The 26,173-nt window shown below is 34.5% G+C and overlaps 2 protein-coding genes across 4 annotated transcripts in view; one reads left to right on the top strand and one right to left on the bottom strand.

Moving 5' to 3' along the window:
* The window catches only part of LOC110698401 (shaggy-related protein kinase kappa-like), a 35,231-nt gene extending 10,638 nt beyond the window's left edge, over window positions 1–24,593 (top strand). For all 3 annotated transcript variants that reach the window (XM_021875821.1, XM_021875819.1, XM_021875818.1), the window contains exons 6-13: window positions 5,813–5,887; window positions 14,991–15,047; window positions 15,190–15,330; window positions 15,413–15,463; window positions 20,173–20,268; window positions 21,757–21,840; window positions 21,978–22,080; window positions 24,060–24,593. In XM_021875821.1, the coding sequence (XP_021731513.1) occupies window positions 5,813–5,887; window positions 14,991–15,047; window positions 15,190–15,330; window positions 15,413–15,463; window positions 20,173–20,268; window positions 21,757–21,840; window positions 21,978–22,080; window positions 24,060–24,148 (696 nt within the window). In that variant the 3' untranslated portion in view covers window positions 24,149–24,593. The remainder of the gene's footprint in view (window positions 1–5,812; window positions 5,888–14,990; window positions 15,048–15,189; window positions 15,331–15,412; window positions 15,464–20,172; window positions 20,269–21,756; window positions 21,841–21,977; window positions 22,081–24,059) is intronic.
* LOC110698402 lies at window positions 2,884–4,358 on the bottom strand. The gene is made up of 2 exons (XM_021875822.1): window positions 3,806–4,358; window positions 2,884–3,689 (listed from the first exon to the last, which is right to left on the bottom strand). The coding sequence occupies exons 1-2, from the start codon at window positions 3,868–3,870 to the stop codon at window positions 3,206–3,208; spliced, it is 549 nt and encodes a 182-aa protein (XP_021731514.1). The 5' UTR covers window positions 3,871–4,358; the 3' UTR covers window positions 2,884–3,205.
* Window positions 24,594–26,173: the final 1,580 nt, after the last annotated feature.

The following is a 26,173-nucleotide window of genomic DNA, read 5'->3' as shown; positions in this document are numbered from 1 at the left end:
AAGTAGGGCTGGCAACAAATCAAGTTGGGTCGGGTTTGTGTTCGGTCACCTAATTTCGGGTAAGCAAATCCTGACCATATTTTCGGGTTCTAGTCAACATGAATTTGACATGATTTAACCTGATTTTTAAATAATTTTTTGGAGGTAACAATTTTTTGTTACAGAATATATATACTACCTCCGGTTCAAATTACTCGCAACATAGGAATATTTTATGTCTCACAAATAATACCCCTTTGTTGAGAGTAATAAGAATCGGAGGTAGTATTTTCAGTTCTAATGCTATATTACTGCGGAGCATTTCGTTAAATTTATAAATATTACAATTTAATTTTTCTTTTTTTTTTTTTTTTTTTTTTTTTTTTTTTTTTTTGTGGAAAACAATTTACGAAGTAATAGATTTGGTAGTATAGAATAATAAAAATAATTCGCAAAATAGAATTAAATATTCCCAAACTAATACAAAGTATTACAACATATAACTAGTAAATTCTTTAATTTTTTTGTTTGAAAATATGAAGTGCATAAGAGAGCTTGGACTTGAAAGCTTTTTATTCGAATCTCGTACATGCATCACCCTATGTAATCACAATACAATATATCCTTGTAAGAGGGGAGAGACTAAACTATAATCTTCCACTAAAAACATAATTTACAAACTGAACTAAAGAATTGAAGAGAACTTAAAAGGGGATTTTTGGAGAGAGAAAGAACTAGTGAGGTGCTGCTAGAGAGAGAGAGAGAGAGAGTGTGTTTTGTTAAAGAAAAGAGAGGAGGAATTGAAGAATGAACTTACGGCTAGGGTTTAGATTGATTTTATGATAAGGTAAAAGATGTGGGCTTAGGTCCAATCTCCAATTCCCATCCCAAACGACATAATCCTCTTGTTTACAAATCCTAAAGGCTTAGTTTTGAATATATATATATATATATATATATATATATATATATATATATATATATATATATATATATATATATATATATATATATTTCAGCCCCCTATATGACCCACTTAATATTTCGGGTAAAGTGGGTCATTTTTAAGTTAGATATTCTACCTTAACCTAACCCGTTTATTTGTCACGTTGGGTTCTTGTTGGCTAACTTAAGTTTTCGGGTCAAAAATTTCAATCCGTTATTTTTAAGCCAGGTTCGTGTCGGGTTTTCGGGTCGTGTCAGCTTTTGCTAGCCTTACATCCAAGGCAATTTTACTATATTTAACTTATAACTATGTAACCTTAATCACCGTTGAAGTTTGAAATAATCTTTTGTGTTCATTCTACAAGTAATTATTGATGTAAAGATTGGGTAAGATTTTTTAGCGTAATTTAGTAGTCATGTTCTTTTTCTCTCAGTCCTTTTAGGTCTCTTTACTTCAGATTTGAAACCCATATTCTGAAGCTCAGTTGAATATTTTTTGTTAGAATTTATGATTGTTTATAATCTCTCATAGTTTTGATCCACATTTATAATCTCTCATAGTTTTGATCCACATTTATAATCTCTCGTGTTCTAAATCTTAAATTAGTTTCAAACTTGAACTTGTATTTTTCAAAATTATAAATTTTGTTCAAATATTTCTAATAATATATTCTTGGTTTTAATATATATGTTCTAAAACTTTACTCATATATTTTATTTACATGCTCTAAATTTAAACCATATGTTTAAAATTTTAAATCAGGTATTCTTTATTTTTGGTCACGTGTTTTAAATCTTAGGTTCTGTTTGACATAAGTAGCGGGTAGCTTTTAGTGGTTGAGTAAAGCGGGTAGCTGTTAAGGTAGCGAGTAGTGGTCAATTAGTAGCGGGTAGAGGTTAGTTGTCAAGGTAACGGTTGATAGTATGAGTGTTTGGCAAAAGTAGCGGTTGCAATACTAATATATATCAAAATTCATGTAATTATTGTTTTAAAAGTAATAAAATTTGTCAAATGCTACCGTTACTTCTAAACGCTACCCGCTACTTCTAAACTCTACCCGCTACTTCTAAACTATTTTTAACGTTTGAGAAAAGCTACCTAAACGCTACCTCTATCACTAACCGCTACTAGAATCGCTACCTTGCCAAACACTCTCAAATATTTTATAGTAGTGTTTTGACTGGTCAAAACGCTTACCGCTACCTCAAACACTATTGCCAAACAAGGCCTAAGAGCTACCCACTATTCGACCGCTAAAAGCTACCCGCTATCGCTACTTTTGCCAAACATGATCTTAAAATAGATATTTTTAATTGTAAACTAGGTTTTCTAAATTTTTACTAACTTGGTCTAAATCTTAAATTAGTTGTTTTAAATTTTACTAATATTTTCTAAATTGAATCATGTGTTCTTAATTTAAATCATATGTTTAAAATTTTCACTCATATTTTTAAAGATTTTGCTCACATGTTCTAAAGTTTAGATCTATTTTCATAGAACTATGTGTTTAAGGGAATACTATTGTGAGAACCCCTCTTTTACGTTTAGAAACTATCTATGTGTTTAAAGATTTATGTAATATGATTTTATTTTATTTTAATGATAATGAAAAAGAAATGCACACAAGAGCAGCCTAACACAACTCCAAAATAAGTAAATCAAATGGCCATAGCTGCACCTCTTTTAAGTTCTCTTCAACATAGAACCCCTCTTTACGTTTAGAAACCCCTCTTTTACGTTTAAAATAAGAATGAAGCTGTAAAAATAGAATAATATAAGCTATATAATGTAATAAAATAAAATCATATTACATAAATCAATAAAAGTGAAGGTACAAACCTGTTGAAAAACACCTCTGTTTCTTTCACAACCTGTAGCACTACAAGTGAGGCTAAGAATTTTGATGGCAAACATTTGGAGGTTAGGAGTTGTTGCACCACTGGTGGAGATTTGGTCTTCCTTCCCCTAATTGCCATTGCACGACCAAAGAGACCGGTAGCATTCTTAAATTCATCCAACTCTGCAAGTATTTTATCTTGAGTTTCCACAACCGGAACTAGCCTTTCAATACAATCATACAAACCTTTCAAAACTTCCTCACAATTTACATTTACGGAATGATCATAATGAAGTTCTGGATTAATATAAAAACCCGCTGCATGCAAAGGATGATGAAGTTGACTATCCCACCTTTTATCAATGATCTCAAATACCTTAATGTAGTTCTCTTCTCCTAATTCAAAAGTCTTCGCTATAGTCTCTTTAGCTCTATCCATGGCTTCATAAATGTGTCCCATCGGAGGCTTTTTCTCCCATCAACAAGTCTAGCACCTTAACAAGGGGACTTGTTAGCTTAAGAGCATACACCACATTCTTCCAAAAGCTTGCTTGCAAAATATAAGTTGCAATTCTCTTTCCTCCCGCTTCCTTCTGCCACTTGGAAGCACTCCATTCTTGAGAGGTTATCATCTTTCTCAAGTTGCCCTTTTGCTTATGAAATTGAGCTAGTGTAATGAAAGATGTTGCAAACCTAGTAATTGATGGCCTATGTAAATTTCTTTGTTGTGTGAACTTCCTCATCAACTTCCTCATCAAGTTCACCAGAGAGGTATGGTTATAAATATAGCCATTGATGATCATGCACTTCTTTAGTGCATTCAAAACTCTTGGTAGTTTGCCAATGTCTTCTAACATCAAATCAATACAATGAGCAGCACAAGGAGTCCAATAAAGATGAGGTCTCTTAGATTCAAGTTTTTTTTTCCTACAATCCACAAAAAGGAAAAAAAAAGTATTAAATAAAAACTTACAAAGCAAAACAATTAGTAAAATTTAATTGAACATATTACAAGAGTGAAAAGACTATTTGCTAATTCATACCGGCTTTGACATAATTGGATGCATTGTCCGTCACCACTTGAACACATTTTCCTCTCCAATTTCATCCACCATCTTATCTAGAAGTTTATACAATAACTCCGCATCTTTCACAACATCCGAAACATCCAATGATCTTATGAACACGGAACCCTTAGGAGAATTGACAAGGAAGTTTATAATATCCTTTTGGACAACCGAATCACGCCATCCATCGGATAAAATTGAACAACCTTTACTTGCCCACTCTTTCTTGCTCTCCTCTACTTGCATCTCAACATCTTTCACTTCTTTGTTCAAGATACTTGGTGGTTTTAATCCGGGACCATATTGACCAATAGCTTCAATCATTGCTCCAAAGCTAGCATAGGTAGCTGCATTGAATGGAATTCCCGCATCATAAAACCACTTACCAATTGTCCTACAAGTTTTCTCCCTTAACTCCTTATTACAAGCACCAAAAATTCCTTTCCTTTCCTTCCTAGCTTGCATTACTTCTTTAGGAGTTGAAGTGATAAACATATCCAAAGGACCTTTGTGCCTAAACTTTTTCACATTTTGTGACAACATCTTCCTCTTCTTCATCAGCATCATCCGTTTCTAGTTGGGACATGCTTGGCATCATTTGACTGTCCACTTTTGCTTGAGCTTTGTTTATCATAAAAGTGTTAACTTCCTCCCTCACATGTTCTGGACATTTAGGACATTTAGTGACATTTCTAAAGCCACCAACTAAGTGTTGTTTTAAATGATGTGTCCCTCCCTTAGTCACTTTACCACAAAAACTACAATGCCAATTAACTCTATTATTAGGTTCCGGTTTTCCATATTTTCTAGCCGGGCCGGGATCGGATGATCCGGTGGAAGGAAGATGTTCCTATAATCAGAAAACAGTAACAATTTTCGTCAAAAAAAAAAAAGAAAACAGTAACAAAATAAATATAAACAAAGAAGAACAAAAAAAAAAATTGGAACCAAAAAACTAAAATAAATAAATTGGAAAGCCAAAAAAAAAAAACAGAATATAAAATCAGAACATAGAAGATAAATACAAGTATGCTAAATAAAAAAACAAATTTTAAAAACGCAGTAAAAAGATAAAAAAAAAAAAAATAGGACGAAGAAGCAGTACAATTCCTCAAAAAAAAAAAAAAAAAGAAGCAATACAAAAAACGAAAAAAAAAATAGCAAGCTAACCTGGTTTTCGGCGAGATCCACCACAGCTTGGGTCGTTTCCGGCGAGAATCGGCAGAGACCCAACGAGAATTGGCTGGTTTCTGGAAGCTAGGGTTTTAATTTTCAAATAGATATTTTTTCTCTCTCTTCTATTTCTTTAATTAAAGCCTTTTTTTTTAATTTTTTTTTATAGTTGCACGTGTCTCAAAATCGCCTGACATCTAAAAGACGTCGCCTCATAGCGCCTCACGCCTCAAGGCAAAAGCACTGAGGCGCGCGCCTCCTTAACTTCGCCACGCTCTTAGACTGTGAGGCGCTTTGCTGACCGCCTCGCTTCGCCTCGCGCCTCAAGTGCGCCTAGGCGCGCTTTTTAAAACTAAGCACCCTAATTAAAATTATATATATATTTTAGTACCATTGGTATTTTAAATTTAGTTTTTAAGTTGCCAACTATTGTCATCCTGTTTGGTTAAGAATCCCAAGTACCTTTTAATTTATCTATTTTTTTTTAATTAATATGGAATAAAAAATTCTCTAGTTTATGACATCAGCTGTATTGCAGTTTCAGTTCAGCTTTTGGGTTAATCATGGTGGATTTTACTAGGATTTTTAACATAGCATCCTTTGGGCTTAAGCAGTAAGGGCTTCTATGAAAATGAAGGGGTGGGTGTGTAGGAATTTTACTAAGCATCTTGAGGAGACATTTACTGAAAATGCTTATGGTCTGTTATGTGTGATCATATTAAGTATGGAGTAGCTGATACTGGTTCCTCGTCTCCCCTCTTTCTTTATAACTTCACTCACTTCTTTGTGGTTAATTTTCTGCCTATGCAGATCTGCAGGGCATTGGCATATTTACACAACTGCATCGGAATATGCCATCGGGATATTAAGCCTCAGAATCTACTGGTAAGATTTGAGCATTGTGGACTTCAATCTTATACTTGATGGTATTGTAATTGGAATGGTTACAATTAAAAAGCCTTGTGTTACTTTTGGTATATGCCGAAAACTTTGATTTGTATCAGATTGATCTGACATTAATTTCCTGTTATTTCCAAGTTTTCAAAAGCTATGTGAATTTTGCGTCTCAGATTGTGCTGTAAATTTATAGTATCGTTTTAGTTGTATGACCTGAGAGAACTATTGCAATGGGCTTGCAATATATACTTGCAGTTTGTTTTCTGATTTTGGCAATATAATTAGATCCCTAATTATGTAAATCACTTACATTATAGAAATGTATAGAATCTGGAAAACTGTGGTACTAAGATATTATTTTTTTCCCGCTAATATCGTAAATGTGTTGTTTAATGTAGCATAAATGGAAACATAAGTACTGACATTAGGCAAAATAAGATGTTTGTTTGCTACTATGTTTGGCCCTTCAAATTTAAAGGTTGGATGATTATTATGATATGGTGGAAAAAACTGTGTATTATAATGCAAGATTTTATCACGGGGAGGGAACTAGTGAGAATATTCACTTTGTGAGAACACGTACTTTATATGAGAACAGATCTCAAATTTACATATGACATATTTGGAATATACGAGTAAAAATTAAGAACATATGATTCAATATAGAACTTATGGTTAAAATTCTTAGAACACAAAAAAATTTAGATCAACCTATTTAAGATTTAGAACATTTGAAAGTAATTTAGAACATATGATAAAACATATAACTATTAAAGATATAGAACAATGGAGTAATAGTTTAGAACATTTAATTTTACTTATTTAAGATTTAGAACACGTGAATAAAAATTTATGACATCAGGTTTACAATTTAGAACATGTGAGTAATAGGTTTTATATAACATACTTTCTCTCTCTAGTTTATGGTTTTCATTCTCCCTCTCAATTCAAATCGTTATCTGTCTTCATCCTTCAATTTTTTGTAAGCCTTCAACCTTCAGATTTCTGTCAAGTGAATTTCAATCAATTGGAACTAAATTGTTGATTTTTCTCCACTCTCCATTGTCTTCTCTGTTGAAGCTCCAACAACGACGACTGAAAATAGATCAATTTAGCAGAATATAATCTTAGATTTCCTCCTTTGTATATGTTCTACTTTTGGTATCTTGCTTTCAGATCTAAATATTTTTTGTATTTTCATAACAAAACCACTAATACTATGGTGCTGGTGTTATTGGTTTATTGAAGATAATTTGAGCTTTGTTTGTCTGACTAGTAGATCTAAAATAACCTTCAATATTTCTCTCCTATTGGTATTAAGGAATTTCATTTTTTATATACTTTATCCTAGTTAGATGACATCTACTTGATGTAATTCTACCTTACATTTGATGTTTCTATAATGTTTTCTTAATGTATTTATATTTGATCCTTATTGTACCGATTAAAAGTATTATAATTTGAATGATGTTGGATGTTTATTTGCAAGAATTCCTTTGAGCTTATAAATAATGGGATGTTGGCTATTTAGAGATATTGGTTTGCTTTCATTTTCTTTTCCGAGGCATGCATAATGTATCTACAATATATGTTTATTGTACCCACAGTGGATGCTTGATATATCTACATTGAAACCCAAATGTACATCAACTTCTCACTGTTGGAAATAAAGAAAGGAAATTCAAAGGGTCAGATATGCCCGATTGGGCGCAAGAAGAGTCGTAAAATTCTAGAGCTCCGTTGCCAGATCGGGCGATGATGTGAATTATTGATCCGAAAATCAACAAAACACAAGGGATATGTTTAAGTCTAATTCTATACAGGAAATCCACCAAGAATTAAACAAAAACTAAGATTAATCAATTAAGAATCCACCTAATTAATCAATCCAAACGAATGTTTTAACTAAAACAAGCAAAACAGCAATTGATCGCAATCAACAAAAACTCAAGTATGCAACTTAAGAAATAAATCTGAATATTAATCTCTATTTAATTCGTGTGTTTTACAGCCCTATTTATAGACTTAGTTTACCTAGGAAGATTAGGACAAGTTCCTAATTCAATCCTAATTAAACTAGAATTCTAACTTGCTTGAAGAGCAAGCACCTTGGAGCACAAGCACACGCCTAAACTGATTTATTTTGCTAACTAACTGATTTTAAAAGCAACTAAATAAAGATTAAAGATCCTAATGCTTGAACCAAGAAAAACCCTTTCAAGTGAAAGGTAAAAACTTGTAAGCAAAAATCTAAGTAAAGAAAATTCAAGAAAGTTCAAGAAAGTGAACTAGACTCCAAGAAAAGCCACTAAGCAAACCGTGGCTTTGCTTTGATATCCAAGAAAGTGTCCATGCAATGCTTGGCTTGAATCAATGTTTAGGGACAAGCTATCTTGATGCATGATAAGCAAATCTTCGAAGTTCTTCATGCTTAGACTTGTATCATCCTCCTCTTCTTCGAAAGAATTTGTCCTCAAATCTCGAAGTTCTTCATCAGGAATATACTTAGTCAAATCGCCAACATTGAATGTAGCACTAACTCCATATTCTCCCGGAAGTTCTAACTTATAAGCATTGTCATTGATCTTCTCAATAATCTTGAAAGGACCTTCACTTCTAGGCATCAACTTATTCTTGCGTTTTCCTGGAAATCTTTCCTTTCTCAAATGTAACCATACCAAGTCTCCAACATTGTAACCTTGTTGCTTTCTATGCTTGTTTGCTCTAGCTTTGTACATGTCATTTACTTTCTCTATTCTTGTTCGAACTTGAGCATGTAATTTCAGCATACTCTTCAACTTAGACTCGGCATCTTTGTGAATTAACTCACTCTTAGGCAATGGAACAAGATCAATTGGAAGTTTCGGATTGACTCCATAGACTACCTCAAAAGGACTATGTTTGGTAGCATATGTAGGTGATCTATTATAAGCAAACTCCGCATGAGCTAACTTGATGTTCCAATCCTTTTGTGTCTTACTCACTAACCCACGCAAAAGCGCACCAAGAGTACGATTAGTAACCTCGGTTTGTCCATCAGTTTGTGGATGGTAAGATGTACTAAAGAGCAATTTAGTTCCCACAAGCTTCCATAAAGACTTCCAAAAGAAACTCATGAACTTTGTATCTCGATCACTCACAATAATTTTCGGAATTCCATGCAATCTAACAATCTCCTTGAAGTATAATTCCACCACTTTCATAGCATCATCCACTTTGTGACAAGGAACAAAATGAGCCATCTTAGAGAACCTATCCACAACAACCATAATAGAGTCTTTCCCCTGTTGTGTTTTCGGCAATCCCACAATAAAATCCATAGAAATATCTTCCCAAGGTGAATCTGGAACAGGTAAAGGAGTATACAAGCCTTGATGAAAAGTAGCCTTCGCTTTTTGACAAGTTGCACATCTAGAAATAACTAGTTGCACATCCGTGAGCATCTTAGGCCAATAGAAGTGTTCTTGTAACATACTCAAGGTCTTTGTAATGCCAAAGTGACCAGCAATTCCTCCCCCATGAGCTTCTCTAACAACTAGCTCTCTAATAGAACACTTAGGAAGACAAAGTCGATTTCCTTTGAAAAGAAAACCATCTTGCAGCAAATAAGAACCCACGGCTCCTTTAGAACACTCTTCAATCAATGTAGCAAAATCATCATCACTTTTATAGTATTCTTTGATCAATTCAAAACCAAGTAGCTTGCTATTTAGAATTCCAATCAAAGTGTATCTTCTAGATAATGCATCAGCCACAACATTCGATTTCCCTTCTTTGTACCTTGAAGAAAAATTAAATGATTGTAAAAATTCAACCCACGTAGCATGTCTAGGATTGAGTTTTTGTTGTCCATGTATGTACTTCAATGCTTCATGATCAGAATGCAACACAAAGTGATTAGGTCGGAGATAATGACTCCAATGATCTAAAGCTCTAACAATGGCATATAACTCTTTATCATAAGTAGAATAGTTCAATCGAGCTCCTCCTAATTTCTCACTGAAATATGCAATAGGCCTCTTCTTTTGGAGTAAAACTGCTCCAACTCCAACTCCACTAGCATCGGTTTCAACTTCAAAAGGACTTGAGAAATCTGGTAACGCAAGTATAGGTGCTTCACATAGATTCTTTTTAACCAACTCAAACGCACTTTGAGCTTCTTTAGTCCATTCGAATTTACCCTTGTCCTTCTTCAAACATTCGGTCATAGGCGCCACAATACTTGAGAAATTCTTGACAAATCTTCTATAGAATGAAGCTAGACCATGAAAAGACCTTACTTCACTCATATTAGTAGGAATAGGCCAAGTTTTAATAGCCTCTACTTTCGAATGATCAACTGAAACTCCATCCTTTGATACAACATAACCAAGAAAAGTAACACTAGGCACTAAGAAGTAGCATTTTTCAAGCTTAGCATAAAGTTTCTTCTCTCTTAACACTTCAAACACACTTGTTAGATGATTTAGATGATCATGCAAATTTTTAGAGTATATCAGAATATCATCTAAATAAACAACAACAAACTTGCCAAGGAAAGGTTTAAGTACCTCATGCATCAACCTCATGAAAGTGCTAGGTGCATTAGTGAGTCCAAACGGCATCACCAACCATTCATACAACCCTAACTTAGTCTTGAATGCTGTCTTCCACTCATCTCCTTCTCTCATTCGAATTTGATGATAACTACTCATAAGATCAATCTTAGAAAACAACTTTGAACCATGTAGTTCATCAAGTAGATCATCTAACCTTGGAATAGGAAATCGGTATTTGATAGTGATGTTATTCACACTCCTACTATCAATACACATGCGCCAACTCCCATCTTTCTTTGGGACAAGTAAAGTAGGCACGGCACAAGGGCTCATACTTTCCCTCACGTATCCTCTAGCCATAAGCTCTTCAATTTGCCTTTGCATCTCCTTTGTTTCTTCCGGATTACTTCTATAGGCTGCCTTATTAGGTAATGGTGCTCCCGGAATCAAGTCAATTTGATGCTCTATCCCACGAATAGGAGGTAGTCCCGGAGGTAATTCCTTAGGAAAAACATCCTTGAATTCTTCTAAAACAGATTCCAATTCATACGGCCTCTTTGCTTGTTTATCTTGATCAATTCGAATCTCATTAGAAACAAGTATATATACCACATTGTTGCTGCAAATTTCTTTTTCTAATTCCCTCTCACTAATCAAATAAGAATTCTTCGAATTAGAGGTAACATTAGAAGACTTGTTGCTTATCAAAGGTTTTAAAGCAACCGGTCTCTCTTTTTCTCCTTTTCTCACAACAAACACATTAGGTCTTCCGTCAAACTTCACAAATCTATCATATTGCCAAGGACGGCCTAATAGTATATGACAAGCATCCATAGGACAAACATCACACAAAACTTTATCATGAAATTTACCAATTGAAAAGGAGATTAAGGCCTATTTAGTTACCTTAACATCACTCGAATTATTAAGCCAATGAAGCTTATGAGGGCTTGGATGTTCAGTAGTTGGCCACTTCAATTTGTCTACCAAAGTAGTTGATACCACATTAGTGCAACTCCCCGTGTCTATGATCATGTCACACAACCTATCTTCTACCTTGCACCTTGTAAGAAAGATTTTCTCCCTTTGATTGTTTTCCATAGGTACGGTTTTAGAGTGTAGCGCCCTTCTTAGAACCAAACTTTGACCATGAGTCTCGGGATCAATTTCGTCAATATGCCCCTCCTCTTCTTCAAAGTTTTCCTCTTCGTTCTTTTCTTCATAGTCACTACCCTGCTCACACTTAGCTTGTTCTTGTTCCCACTCTTGAGCAGTCATTACTCTTTTTGATGGACAATTAGTTGCAATGTGACCAACACTACCACACTTGAAGCACTTCCTATCTTCAACAAGCTTTTTAGGAGCTTCAAATTTTGATTTAGTCTCCTTGTAGTTCGAACTAGAACCACTTTTCTCCGAGCTGTTCTTCTCAAAAGGTTTAGTGAAACCTTTTACAAAGGGCTTAGTGTACGTCCCTTTCTTCTCCTTTATCTGTTTTTCAACTTTCAAAGCTACCTTGCAAACATCATCAAAGGACCAATATTGTTGCAATTCAACTTTTTCAGCAATATTCTCATTCAACCCCGAAATAAATCTAGCAATCTTATGCTCAACAATCTCTTCTAAACAACATAGCATGCATAACTTTTCAAATTCACCAATATAATTCACAACAGTCATAGAATTTTGTTTAAAAGGTTGCATCTTAAGATAAACATCTTGAATATAATCACTAGGTACGAACCTCTTTTTCATGTGCCTCTTGAGTTGTTCCCAAGTTGAGATTCTTGTACGCCCCTCCTTATGCCTCTTCTTCTTTAGATTATCGTACCAAAGACTAGCATAACCGGTCAGTTTTAATTCAGCCAATTTGCATCTTTTCCTTTCATCATACTCCTTGTAATCAAAGAGTGTCTCGGCCCTTCTAATCCACTCAAAGTATTTTTCAGGTTCATTCATACTCCCATTGAATTCGGGAAGATCTAATCTAAGGTTCCTATCATCATCCTTTGGTCTATCTCTTCTCCTAGGCCTTGGTGATTCATCACTTGAAGAATAATTATTTCGTGGCCTCCTTTGGTTCCTCCTTGGTTGTTCTTCCTCACTTGAACCAGAATTAGGGTTAGAATTCCCTTTCCTTGAAGAATCTCCAGCACGAGTATCAAGCCTTTTTAATATCTCATCCATCCTTACTGCCAACTCGTCAATTCGCCTGTCTCTTCTAAGATTTTGAGCCTGTTCTAAGGTTAATCCCCTTGGAACTTGTGGGACCTCTTCGTCACTCATGATTCCTACACAAACCAAGTCAGTTTATGCAAAAATCTTGATTAAAAGATCGAACCTTGAAGGAAAACTAGGCATCACAAGAACCGGACTCCCAACCGCAAATCAGTGCACAAACACCAAACGTTTGAGGCTGTGTAGAGCGCGTTACTCAACTAAAAATTATGAAATTTTATATGGTGATAGCAGGACGTTTTTAGAGTTCAATGCAAAAAGAATCATGTAAAAATTCCCAGCCAATTGTTCCTAGTTTAATTTTTGCCGAAGTTGCGTAAACCTGCTCTGATACCAAAGATGATGTGAATTATTGATCCGAAAATCAACAAAACACAAGGGATATGTTTAAGTCTAATTCTATACAGGAAATCCACCAAGAATTAAACAAAAACTAAGATTAATCAATTAAGAATCCACCTAATTAATCAATCCAAACGAATGTTTTAACTAAAATAAGCAAAACAGCAATTGATCGCAATCAACAAAAACTCAAGTATGCAACTTAAGAAATAAATCTGAATATTAATCTCTATTTAATTCGTGTGTTTTACAGCCCTATTTATAGACTTAGTTTACCTAGGAAGATTTGGACAAGTTCCTAATTCAATCCTAATTAAACTAGAATTCTAACTTGCTTGAAGAGCAAGCACCTTTGAGCACAAGCACACGTCTAAACTGATTTATTTTGCTAACTAACTGATTTTAAAAGCAACTAAATAAAGATTAAAGATCCTAATGCTTGAACCAAGAAAAACCCTTTCAAGTGAAAGGTAAAAACTTGTAAGCAAAAATCTAAGTAAAGAAAATTCAAGAAAGTTCAAGAAAGTGAACTAGACTCCAAGAAAAGCCACTAAGCAAACCGTGGCTTTGCTTTGATATCCAAGAAAGTGTCCATGCAATGCTTGGCTTAAATCAATGTTTAGGGACAAGCTATCTTGATGCATGATAAGCAAATCTTCGAAGTTCTCCATGCTTAGACTTCCATCAGGCGAGCTCCACCCGATCGGGCGGCTGCCCGATCAGGCGCGAGAAGAGTCGTAATTTTCTGGAGTTCCGCCGCCCGATCAAGCGCCCGACTAGGCGCTCGACCGGGCGCGAGAAGACTTCTGAGAAAAAAAAGTGTCCGCCCGATCAGGCGAGCTCCGCCCGATCGGGCGCGTGTTTGTTCGTTGGACTCCAACGGTTCCCTTGGATTCCTCTTCTTGTTTGATTTCTTGTAACCCCCCATTTAAGAGGTTGATTATGGTGTTTTAACCACCATAATAATTCTGATTTTATTCTTCTTCTTCAAGAATATTCTCTCTATGATCTTTTCATCTACCTCTATCTCTATTATAAATTAGAGAATGATTTTCTGATTTCAAACACTTGAGAATACAATCAAACACAATAGCTTAAACTCATTTCTCTTTGGGCATAAGATACTTGACTCCAACCTTCTACCCAAAAGTGCCTTTGTGTGGAAGAGGTGTGTTAACCTTAGGGAACGTGTCGGCAAATACAATTGAGCACCGTAGTTGCGCTTGAATTTCGTTTTCAAGCCAGTGATTTGCATCACGACACACCATTTGTTCCTTTGTTTTGTGAGATCAATTTTTCGGTCTTACTTGTTATTTCTTTATACTATTACTATAGATTTCTTCTATATTTACAACACTCACGCCTCTACACTAAGCACACTTCTAACCTGATCCCAACCCTGTATTGTTGTCCAAGGAAAATGGACCAGTAATATCTAAATGTTTTGATGAGAAATTTTGGTTGAAATATAAGGAAATAAGGGATACAAAATTTTTGGGTTTTCAAGTTGCCAAGTTGAAAACGGAATAAGAACTTTGGTGGCAATTACATGATACTTTGTAGCCTTTCTACCAAGGTAGCTCACATTGTCAAACAAATTATTATTCCCCTTTTTCTATAAAATTTTTTCAACATTTATATCAAACCCAAGGCAGCTTAAATTTATTTTCGTACTTCAAGGTTTGGGTAAAGGGTGGAAGTTGTGGCAAATAGCAACTAATTTATATTTGTTGATTATACTAACATGAGTTTAATAATTGCATTGAACTCTTCGTCGCTTAAGGCACTACACTCTACACTATTGCTTAGCCCTCTTTATTTCTGAAATTAACATGACAGAGAAGGGAGAGCACACTAGTTTAAATGCTTAAAATTTGTGAAATAACATTGATCCCATATAAATCATTGGTTGTACTATCTGGTGACATAATTATCTTGCACAATTGTACTGAAATATTTTGTTGTGGTGCTAGGTAAATCCGCATACACACCAGCTCAAACTATGTGATTTTGGAAGTGCGAAAGTATTGGTATGCTTTTAATTGGCTGGATAATAATAAGACTTATATGTCCATTTTGAGATACTTTATCAATTTTGTTGTTTTCTTTTGTCTGTTCTCTTGTGCCTTAATGGTGTTTTTTTTTTTTTTTTTGGCATGTTCATTGTGTTAGGTTAAAGGAGAACCCAATGTTTCATATATATGCTCAAGATACTACCGTGCCCCAGAACTCATTTTTGGGGCTACTGAGTATACCACTGCAATTGATATATGGTCTACAGGATGTGTTATGGCAGAATTACTTCTTGGGCAGGTGGTTGATTTTCATTAGAAAATGTTGACTGCTATTGCTTGGTGATGTACATCCTTTAACCCTAAATGAATATTTTTAACAGCCATTATTCCCTGGAGAGAGTGGGGTTGATCAATTAGTGGAGATCATCAAGGTAAGAATATCTATCATGTTATATATATATATATATATATATATATATATATATATATATATATATATATATATATATATTTTATATTTTTAATGAATTTGCATCCCTTGTAACCAAAAGTGCACCATGGATTAAAATTGTGGAGGTGCTAATGCTCATAAAGCAAAAAAACTCTGGACATTTCTACAAACTCTATATGGGCAACAGAGGAAAGTACTTAGTAGATAGAGCTATTTATGAATCCACTTAAGGGAACTAAATAAAAATAGCTCAAAGCTGCTGGTGTACAGCTGTGCTGAATAGCTAGCATTAACATACTTTTGTTCTATCCCTGTCTAATCTTGGCCATTGAAAAATCAACTAAGTTTTGGTTGGTGAAAAAGGAGGCTTCGATCATATTGTGAGTGGGACTTAGTTCTTAATCTGAAGATGAGAGACTTTATTCGTGTCATTGTGATGTATACCTAGAATATACTTCCTCCATACCCCTAATATTGCAACAAGGGGAAGACACGGAATTTAAGGTGAGAAAAGATAAATATAAATGGGGACCATTTGATGAGGGGGGGGGAGAGAGAGAGAGAGAGAGGGAGAAGAGAATACATGTGCATATTTTGTAATGTTGCAATGTTTGTAAAACTTTCTAAAATAGTAATTGTTGCAATATTAGGGGAGTAAAGGAAGTAGATACGTAGTATATATTTTTTGTATGGACAACTTATAATTTTCATTTTTTTCCTAATTCTGTATGACATTGAGGGATCAAGGCGAGGTTCATGCTAGATACCTGCATATGTATCCAGGTCTTTGATTTTATCTTATAGCAATTTCGTTCATTATGCCTGGAATTAGTGTTACAAAAGGTATAAATTAAGAGGTGAACTATTGTCATGGAATTGATTTAAGAGGTGAGATTTTTAAAAGGGGTATTCTAAGCTATGGTGTGAGGGTAATGTTTTTTTTAAGGTAATTGATTTCATCTTTCATTGATTTCATTAGATATATTTACATGAAACCGCCACCATTGACGCAACACCAAAAACCACCATCACCTTCCTTAGCCACCGCCAAAAACCAATTATTTTGACAACTTCCTCATTGAATTTTATAGATCTCCAAATTGTAAACCAATGAGGATGCAATTTTTTTTTCCCCGGTGAAGGAGAAAGAAAGGAGAATAACCAAGGAGATTTGAGAAGGGAAGGAAAGATGCATAGGAGAAAGAGAGTGTAGAGCTAATGAGTGTAGAGTAATGTGAGAAAGGTATGAAGGTATGAGGAGAAATCAGAAGAGGAAATTATTTAAGGGATTAAAAAATTACCAAGGAATTAGGTGGGAAACTTTTATTCTCATTTTTTGAGGCAGTCTAAATGGTAAAGAATACCATAATTTTTCCTCCGTTACTTGCTTCCCTCTTATTTGTCTTATCATCATCAAGTGGCTTGATAAAACAATAAGGTATGAAGTGGGCGAAAGGCTACCTGTGAAACTCCATGGGATGGACTTCTCTCTATATTTTCTTGAATTTTTACGGATTACCGATGCACCTTGAAAAAATTATTTAGGTACTCCTATTGTTTTAATTTTCGTGAGATGTCCTTTACGTAAAATCTAATTTATAGAACACTCTTTTGTTTTCCTAGTGAATTTCTTTTTATTTGTTTATTTATTTATTTATTTTTCATGATATATTTTAATTTGAAGTTACTCTTCTTAAACTTGCCAAGAGAAAGTTAGTAGATCAAAATGCTATTCTCGGTACCTATTGGGCAATAAAAGAACCAGAAGTTTGTATTCAAAGGTTTGTGAATTGTGGATTAAATTTTATATCAAGGCTATATTGTGAAAATTTGTCACCGGTACTTTGTTAAGGATTAGGTGTAAATTCTCTCCCACCCTCCACCCTCCCCCTTTTACCCTATATTTCCTTTTGTTTTATTTTATTTTATTATCTTCTTTCCTCCTTAATGAAAGTGCCATTTGGTTTAATTAAGTACGAGGGTATATCATCGTCGTTGAGTTTTGAAAATTGGGTAAAAACTTTGTATGGGTTTACTTAGATGGAGACATATATATTACGGGTTGGGGGGAGGGGGGTTTGGGGTTTACATATGAAGGGTTGCACAATTTTTTGATTTACAGGTTTGGAAAATTTGTCGAAAAGCCTTTTAAAAGCACCTTTGTGAGGAAAAAAAAAGCTCCTAAAATTCTTTTGCAAACAAAAACAACTAATTTGGGGTCTGTTCGGTATTGTCATAGTGTTCTATTTTTTTTTAAAAATATATGATATGTGTCATATAATGAATCAAAACTTGGTCAAACTTATTATAATCATGATAATTTTGTAAACTGACAATAGAAAAGGGGAAACAACTTTTTCTAGTTTCCTTTTTTTTGTTTTTGTTTTAAAAAATAAAGAAAACTGCAAACAAAAAAATGATGGCGGACAAGCTCTTACTTTTTTTAGCAAGATGAAATCTTGAAGTGGTTTTCTTGTGTTGACTCACTTTTTCTGAAATTAACTTTATTTTTCTCTACCTCCTTCACCGCCAACAATTTTAACTCTCCTCCAATATAAGTTTTCTTGAAGATTCTTGGAATGTTTGTGAAGAATTTTGGAGTTTATTGATAACCTACGCTGTTGTTTAGTTATTAAATAATTATTAGGATTTTTAACTATGGGTTTGTACCTTTCACTTGAAAAGTTTTTTTTGTGTTTAGGGTTTTGGTTATTAGGATATTTATATTTCTAATTTAGGATAAAATTAGTTGTTGGTTACAAGTATGATTAGGAGATGAATTATGATTAGGATTCCTAGTTTTCCGTCTTGTCTTAGGATTATGATTAATAGTTTACTATCTTATCTTTGTAGGATTTTTCACCCCATAAATATGGGTGCATACCAATAAAGTTTTTGAGTGTGTGAATTTTGTTTTGAGAATGAATCCTTTCTCTCATTACTTGTTGTGCATAACGAATCCTTTTGAGTTTTTTTAGGAATTTTTTACTGTTTGAATATGGGTGCATAACAAAAAAACACTTGTTGTGACTTCTGACAATCTTCTAGTTGCAACTAGGAAGAGACCCTCTATTCTTGTGAGAATGAGAATACTAACCCTTTAATTTTCGTGTAAATTTTTTAATTTTGCTAAATTCATAAACCAATATTATTATAGCTTGCGAGCTTTGTGAGTCTTGAAAGATCCACATCACCAACGCCTCCAATGTTCGCTCTCCTCCCAACATGACCACCACAATTTCTTATCTCCTGCCTTCAATTTTTTCTCTTTTCTCATAATAAACTGTCCTAACACTGTTGTACATCCTCACTACCCTACATACCTAGTTTTTCTAACCGTCGTTTGTCTTCCCATCTCTTGCCTTGCTTCAATTTTTCTCTCCTCTTCGTGTAGTTATTTCACCATATAATGGTTGAATTCAGATCCAAAATCGTTCCTACCAAATTCGACTATATTAGGGTTCGTTTCCATCATTAGCGTGTGACGTCGTTTAATTCATGGTGGTGGTTGTAGTTCTCATGGTGGATTATCCTTGATGATGAGCAGCATCAAAGTGGTGGTGGTGGAAGAAAGGAAAGAGAATAGTGGTGGCGGTGGTGGTAGAAAGGAGAAATAGTGACGGTGGTGGCAGAAAGGAGAAATAGTGACAGCGGTGGTGGAATAAAGGAGAGGGCAGAAAGTGAAGGGTGGAGAGGAGAAACAGTGGTGGTGGTGGTGGAAGAAAGGAGAGAGAGTAGTGGTGGCGGTGGTGGGAGAACAGAGGACGTTGGTGGTGGGAGGAAAGAGAATAGTGGTGGTGGTGAGGGAGAGGAGGGAAAAGTAAGCCGTGCCGGAAAATGCGAGTCCAACACTGGAAAAGTATGTTGAGCTTTCATCTAGCAAAACATAGTAAGTTGGTCATCTTTGTTTGCTAATAAATTATAAATATATTTTTCGCATAGTGGTTCTCTTAAAAGTTTCTGACAAATTTTCCGAAGCTTTTAGTATTTAGTATGTGTACTATTGTTGTATAGAGGCTCAGATTACAAAGTGTTACTTTGTTGATGTGTGCTTGATGTGCTTTGGATTTTGAAATATTGAGCATTATATTTTGTGTTGTTAGATGCTATGTTACTCGGGTACCCATGTCTGACACGGGTCCGTGTCCGACTCGTCTATTTTGTGAAAAAAATTCAATAATTTTGAACTAAAATGAAGTGTCCAAGTGTCATACCCATGTCCGAGTGTTGAGGGTACAACACAAGTACTTGAGGTAATTTGAAGAGTTCGAGTTACATAGATGGGTGCTTTCTATAATTTCCTTGGAATTTTTGTTTGGGACTATAGACTTTAATGATGTTCTGTGCACAATCTATATTGGTTTGCATTTGCAGATCATTCTGTTTAACTTGAGAAATAGAAGTTTGAATATTTCTAGGTAATCTACATGTGTTCAGCACACTTGTATTGTTGCTTCTCTTTGGTGCTATCCTCTAGAGGATTTCCTTGGTTTATCTTGTGGATGATGTACAACATGTAACACATGCAATTTTGTTACATTTAGTTTTAAGAGGAGTCCTAATCATCTTCCTATCCACTTTATTATTATCTTTTGTGCATTTCGTTTTACAGTAAATAATGTTAATCCTGTCTTATGTTCAATAATCAACCTTATCTTTATCAGGATGCATAACACTGTCTTATTGCAGGTTCTTGGAACACCAACTAGAGAAGAGATAAAATGCATGAATCCCAATTACACTGAATTCAAGTTTCCACAGATAAAACCTCATCCATGGCACAAGGTATGACTAAATAGTGTCGATTGTCTCTATCTTTTAGTTCCCATTGGTGGATATGTTGCTCTTATGGTGTGAGTTTTCTTTCCGGGGCAAGCATTGGCAATATGTCCTAATATTGCTTTTGTCACCTATCGACAAACAGAAACAACCGAATTTCTTATAATTTCATGCTATTAACAAACTCCATACGATTACCAAAATTAAAGAAAAATATTGATGAAGACAAATTTTGTCAAGCCAATCCATTTAAGTCAGATACTCATTTTCCTAAAACAGTAGCCTGAGAATTGAAAAATACAGTCACAATGAGAATGTCGTGGGACTTACACTATTTATAGAAGATTTTTGTCTTATGTGTTTTTTATATCTTGCTCTTCTTTTTGCGTCTTGTGAAAGCTCACGGGCTCACAGTTATATATGCATTGTCTTGTTCACGTAGAAATACAACTTTTGGAAATTTTATTTTCTAGGATGTCTAGGAATGCTTTGAGTATTCTAGAGGGAGAGAGTACAATGTCTCTTGACTCAAGGTGGATTAGTTGTGATGCATTACCATTAGGAGTGATCTTAAGCATCTTCCACCTGGAATGTAAAATGAAATGCTCTTCTTTGTATATCAGAATCATGACATTACAGGAATTCTTGTCAGTTAGAAATTGATTGCAGGACAACGAATTCTTTTGCTTTAGAACCATCAGTTGATAATAATCCTTGCAGACTTGCTTAATTATTTAAACTTCACGTGTAGCACACAGTGAGATCCAGTTGGAGGGTCATTCAAGCCATGGTTGAATGTTATTTTAAGAAACAATTGATTTTCTGTTTTGCTTAGCTCTAAATATGTTTGTGGTCAAACTATATGATATAAGGCTGACAGATTACTGATTTTTGTTTTGGGGAAGAGATCCACCTTTCTCTTAGCAGTCATTTTATTCAAAATTGCTACTTCCGTCTAAAGGGATACATTTTGTATATTGGTTTTAAAAACATACTTGGTATATTGGAGTTGCACTTTTGTACAGGTTTGTTCTTTTTTGATCTGCTGTGTTTTAGAATTGCATAGGTTTTTGTTTACAGAGAATGTATACCATTAATATTTCTTGGATATATAGAAATATAAAAAGGGCCTATGACCTTAATATTATTAGAATATAACACTCTTTTCCCAAAAGAAGTCTCATAGCTGACATAGCTGTTAAATGAACTTAGAATATTCAGCTCGAAGTCTTTCCAGAAGAGAGCTTAAACCGTGTTTACACTTGAGGTAGTGTTTTTTTTAGGCGATGCCTGGAAAGGGTCACTAAATCTATCATTCAACCTATCATACATGAAAGCACTATGGGTGCTTAAGCTCGTTAGATAGGATATTTTTCCCTGGAAAATTATGTCTGAAAATTCATTTTTCATTTTTATTATAGCCATTTTGTTTTGCTTTTTAAACCTAGTAACTTTGAGTTTATTTAATTTTGTAACTGTTGTGTATTTTCTCAGGTCTTTCAGAAACGTCTGCCTCCTGAAGCAGTTGATTTAATCTGTAGGTTCTTTCAGTACTCTCCAAATTTGAGATGCACTGCTGTAAGTTGGCTGCTATTTTTTTTTTTTTATATGCTTGTCATTATTTTGCTTACTTCTATCTTCCATATAACTCTTGGTAGAATTGATTGAGGATTCTGTAATGCCAACTTTATATATCCAGTATAAATATTCTGCAGTTGGAAGCTTGCATTCACTCGTTCTTTGATGAGTTGAGGGATCCAAATACACGACTTCCTAATGGTCGCCCTCTTCCTCCTCTGTTCAATTTCAAGCCACAAGGTACGATTTTATTGTCAATGCAAGCTGGATTGTGATTTAAATATTAGTGGAGTTTTTATTCGGCTGCTTTTTGGGAAAAAAATTGTTGAAATGGTTTAGCTTTTAAAAACTTGTTCTGAACAAAAAGTCAGGACAGTGGGGCTGAAATCTGAAACTATTTGGGAATTACGTTTTTATTTGGAACTTCCAACACTTGTTTAAAACAATTTTTCCTTTTTTTATTTCTCTTTTATTTCATTTTTTAACTAAATAAATAAGGATTAAAATTACATTTCCTTCAAAAAAAAAAAAAAAATCCTTAAATTACATTTTCACTAACAAATGTTGTCATTATAGCCTTAAGTACTCGGAAAATTACATTTAGTAGTAGTCATTCAAATTTATCAGTTATAGGGGTAGTAATTGACAAAGCCCACAAAGGGTCTTTTTTTTAGGTAGTATTGACAAATTTTCCAACGTTATTATTCTTTTTTGAGAATTTTGGCCCTTTTTGAAGTTAAAATCCCACTCTTATTTATGTGTGAAGTTAAAACCCCTCTCTTTCTTATATGTATATGTATATACAAAACCACACTATTTTTTTTATCCACCTATCTAAACCCGTTTACAAATGACTAATGAGCCATTATGATATAGACTTAAGATACCAAAACATTTAGTACGCTGCTAGGACTATAGTTTGTCTTTATGATCTCTCCTTGACCATTGCTCCAAAAAAAATTCGTCGTTTTCTCATATATATATATATATATATATATATATATAGGGGAGAGATCCGGTGAGAATAAATTCATATGTGAGAATTCATACTTATATGAGAACTGATTTTAAATTTAGAACATGTGAGTAAAAGTTTAGAACATACGAGTAAAAATTTAGAACATGTGTCTGAAATTAAAATTTAGAACATCTGAGTAATAATTTAGAACATGTATGTGAGTAATATGTTTAGAACATTTGATTTAAGAATTAAAACAAGTGATTAAAAATTTATAAAATCTACTTTATGAAATTTTAAACATATGAGTAAAATTTAGAACATCTGATTTAAGATTATGAACATGTGAATAAAAATTTAGAACAAACTGATTTTTCTTTCTTTTTTTTTTTTTTTTTGACAAAAAACGCTAGAACAAACTTATATAGAATATAGAAAGTGTGAGTAAAAAATTTAGAACATAAGAGTAAAAAAATAGAACATACGCTTTAAAATTTGGAACATATAATTAAAAATCTTAGAACACATTTTAAAATTTAGAACATATAAGTTAAAATTTTGGAACAAGTTATTTAAAATAAAATTTATGATATTAAACTTAACTAATTTATGGTTTAAAACATGTGAGTACTAAATTAGAACATTTGATTTAATTTAGAACACCTAAGGAAAAGTTTAGAACATCGGATTTAAAATTTAGAACATACGAGTAAAAATTTAGAACATAAAGAGTGTTCTCACATAAGAAAAATTCTCATGAGAGCCTCCCCTTATATATTATATATATATATACTTCCTCCGTTCTTTTATTATTGCACCACTTGTCTTTTTTGGAAGTTTTACAATTATTGCACCATTTCCTCTTTAGAAAAAAAATTATTTGTGTTCACACTACAAATACCCAACATACCCTTGTTTTTTCACACTTACTTTATATTTTATCAATATATTACATGGACAATTTTGCATTTTTACCTTTTTCTCTCTTACTTTTTTCCACTACCAAAATATTTGTACCCATCCCCTATGGTGCGATAGTAAAAAAACGGAGGAAGTATATATATATATATATATATATATATATATATATATATATATATTTTAATTTTTATTTTGTTCTATGCATGTTGCATTTCGATAGTTATAAATTTTATTTGTCTGGAATAGGCCAAATCTGGTTTAGCTCTTTTATTTTTTTTTTTTTTTTTTTTTTTTTTTCTCTTTGCCATCACATATAACATGTATCTCATTTTACCCTCAGAACTCTCAGGCATCCCACCTGATATGGTAAACCACCTCATCCCGGAGCATGCTCGAAGGCAGAACCTATTCATGGCATTGAACTCTTAAGTAATCGGTGGGCGGTGGGCATGTCTTTGCCAGCTTATCCACTTAGGGTTTGCTCAAATTGTGTAGGCATTTGACTAATATTTTTGTGTAAAATATTAGCATTAGCTTGTGAGCCTACAGAAATTTGTTTGTTAGCGAGTTAAAGCTGCAAGAGCCTGCAGGACGAAAGGGCTGGATGGGGTTTCTTGGTATTATTTATCAAAATATGATCATTTCATTCATGTTTTTTTACACTATCGTCTTGAGATATTGGCATAGTATAGTAACTCAATACAAATCACGAGAATGTATCCAATATTTAGTTTGACTAAAAGAGCTTTGGGCATCTTTTTGTCCCACGGTGTTTTTCTTGTTAGATTGTAGACTTCGTAGTATGGTTTTTTGGTATAACAGATGATGTCAAGTTTAAAGGGGTATATTATAATGTGAATATTTTGTGCACGGATTCTATATTTAATAATTCCTGTTTTCTTTTGGTTCACCTATCAGAATGACTGAATGGGTGGTGTAAAAAAAACTGTCTTAAAATAAAGGAAAAATTGCTCTAATTAATCCGAACTTTGCCTTGTCCGTCCAAATTAATCTCAACTTTCGTTTATTATCTATCACTCCTAATTTTAGGGGTATTAATTTCTATTGCACCCAAGAGGTGGTCGTCCAACTTGGTGTAGCAGGTTACCTAGACACGTGTCAACACGTGATAGGTCCAAAAAAAATATAAAAAAAAGAAAAAAAAATAATAATAAAAAACTACCAAACCCAGCCACCACCCCCCATTCCCGAAAAACACTACATATCACCCCCACCTCGCCGGAAATTCGCGCCCACCCCCAAAAACCCCTCCCTCGCTGTCGGAAATCGCCGCCTAGCCACCCCTTCCCTTCCCCCACCCCCGAAAACCCCTCCCCAGCAGCCCAGCCACCCTCGAAAACCCCTCCTCCCCCTCGAAAACCCCTCCCCAGCAGCTTTCGTTTTCGGCACGAGGCAGGCCCTCCAGTTTCCGGCAGAGGGGAGGCCCCTGCGTGCTGTTTCCGGCATGAGGGTGGTCGTTTTCGCCCCCTCTGATTCGTTCCCTTTTCTCCGATTCGCCCCCTTCCCCCTCCGACCCCTCCAATTTGCCCTCTTCTCCCTCCGCTTCGCCCCCTTAGCTTCCTCCCTCCGTTTCCGCCACCTTGTTCCCTCCATTTTCGCCCATTTCCTCCTCCGTTTCAACCCTCAGGTGGCTGGGGCTGATGGAAGGGGAAGTGGTGGTGATGGAAGTGGATTTGAGTTTTTTTTTTTTTTTTGTTTTTTTTTTAATTTTAACCTATCATGATGCGACACGTGTACAACTAATCACAAGTCAACAAAATTTACCTCTTTAACCGGTTCCAAGTCATTGGGGTGCAACAAAAATTAATACCCCCTAAAGTTGGGAGTATAGATAATAAACGAAAGTTGGGATTATTTTCGGCGGACGAGACAAAGTTCAGATTAATGGGAGCAATTTTTCCTAAAATAAAATAGAGGGTGTTTTGGGGGATTTTTTGGATTTCCCTTGGGATACTGGTGACGCTTTCTAATAGATGGGCTCGGGCTCGGACACTTGCAAAATAACAAATATTCCGATAGGTCAAGTTAGTAACCCGAAAACGGAAACACTAGAGAGAGAAAGTAGAGAAGTTGGAGCATGTTGTGCTCTTAAATGTTACTCTGTCCCCAAAACTTCGACTCTTTTGGGTTGATTTCGCAGTTATTAAGAAACTTAAATAAAAAGAAATAAAAACATATAGGAAAGATAAATTTACATGGGGTCTGTAAAAAAGTAGAGATAAAGTATTAAAAATACATTATAAAAAAACAAAATTTTATATGGAGAAGCTAATTTTGCACAAATATTGTTGTAAATTGGTGGGTATTTTAATGCAAATGGGTCGATCATTTTGGGACTAAAATTAGGCCAAAGGGTTAAAGTTTTGGAGACGGAGGGAGTATGTCACAATCCACCCTTTCCTATCATAAATGATTGGGGTATTTATAGGGGTG

Source organism: Chenopodium quinoa, unplaced genomic scaffold (genome assembly GCF_001683475.1).
Source record: "Chenopodium quinoa cultivar QQ74 unplaced genomic scaffold, ASM168347v1, whole genome shotgun sequence".
Classification (NCBI taxonomy): Eukaryota; Viridiplantae; Streptophyta; class Magnoliopsida; order Caryophyllales; family Amaranthaceae; genus Chenopodium; species Chenopodium quinoa.
This window is presented reverse-complemented; position numbering and strand designations above follow the sequence as displayed.

Excerpts from the sequence above, each read along its gene's own strand:
- LOC110698402 (XM_021875822.1), bottom strand. The coding sequence starts at position 3,870 with ATGAAATTGGAGAGGAAAATGTGTTCAAGTGGTGACGGACAATGCATC. Across the intron at positions 3,690-3,805 it reads ATCCAATTATGTCAAAGCCG|GAAAAAAAAACTTGAATCTA; the intron begins GTATGAATTAGC and ends TGTGGATTGTAG.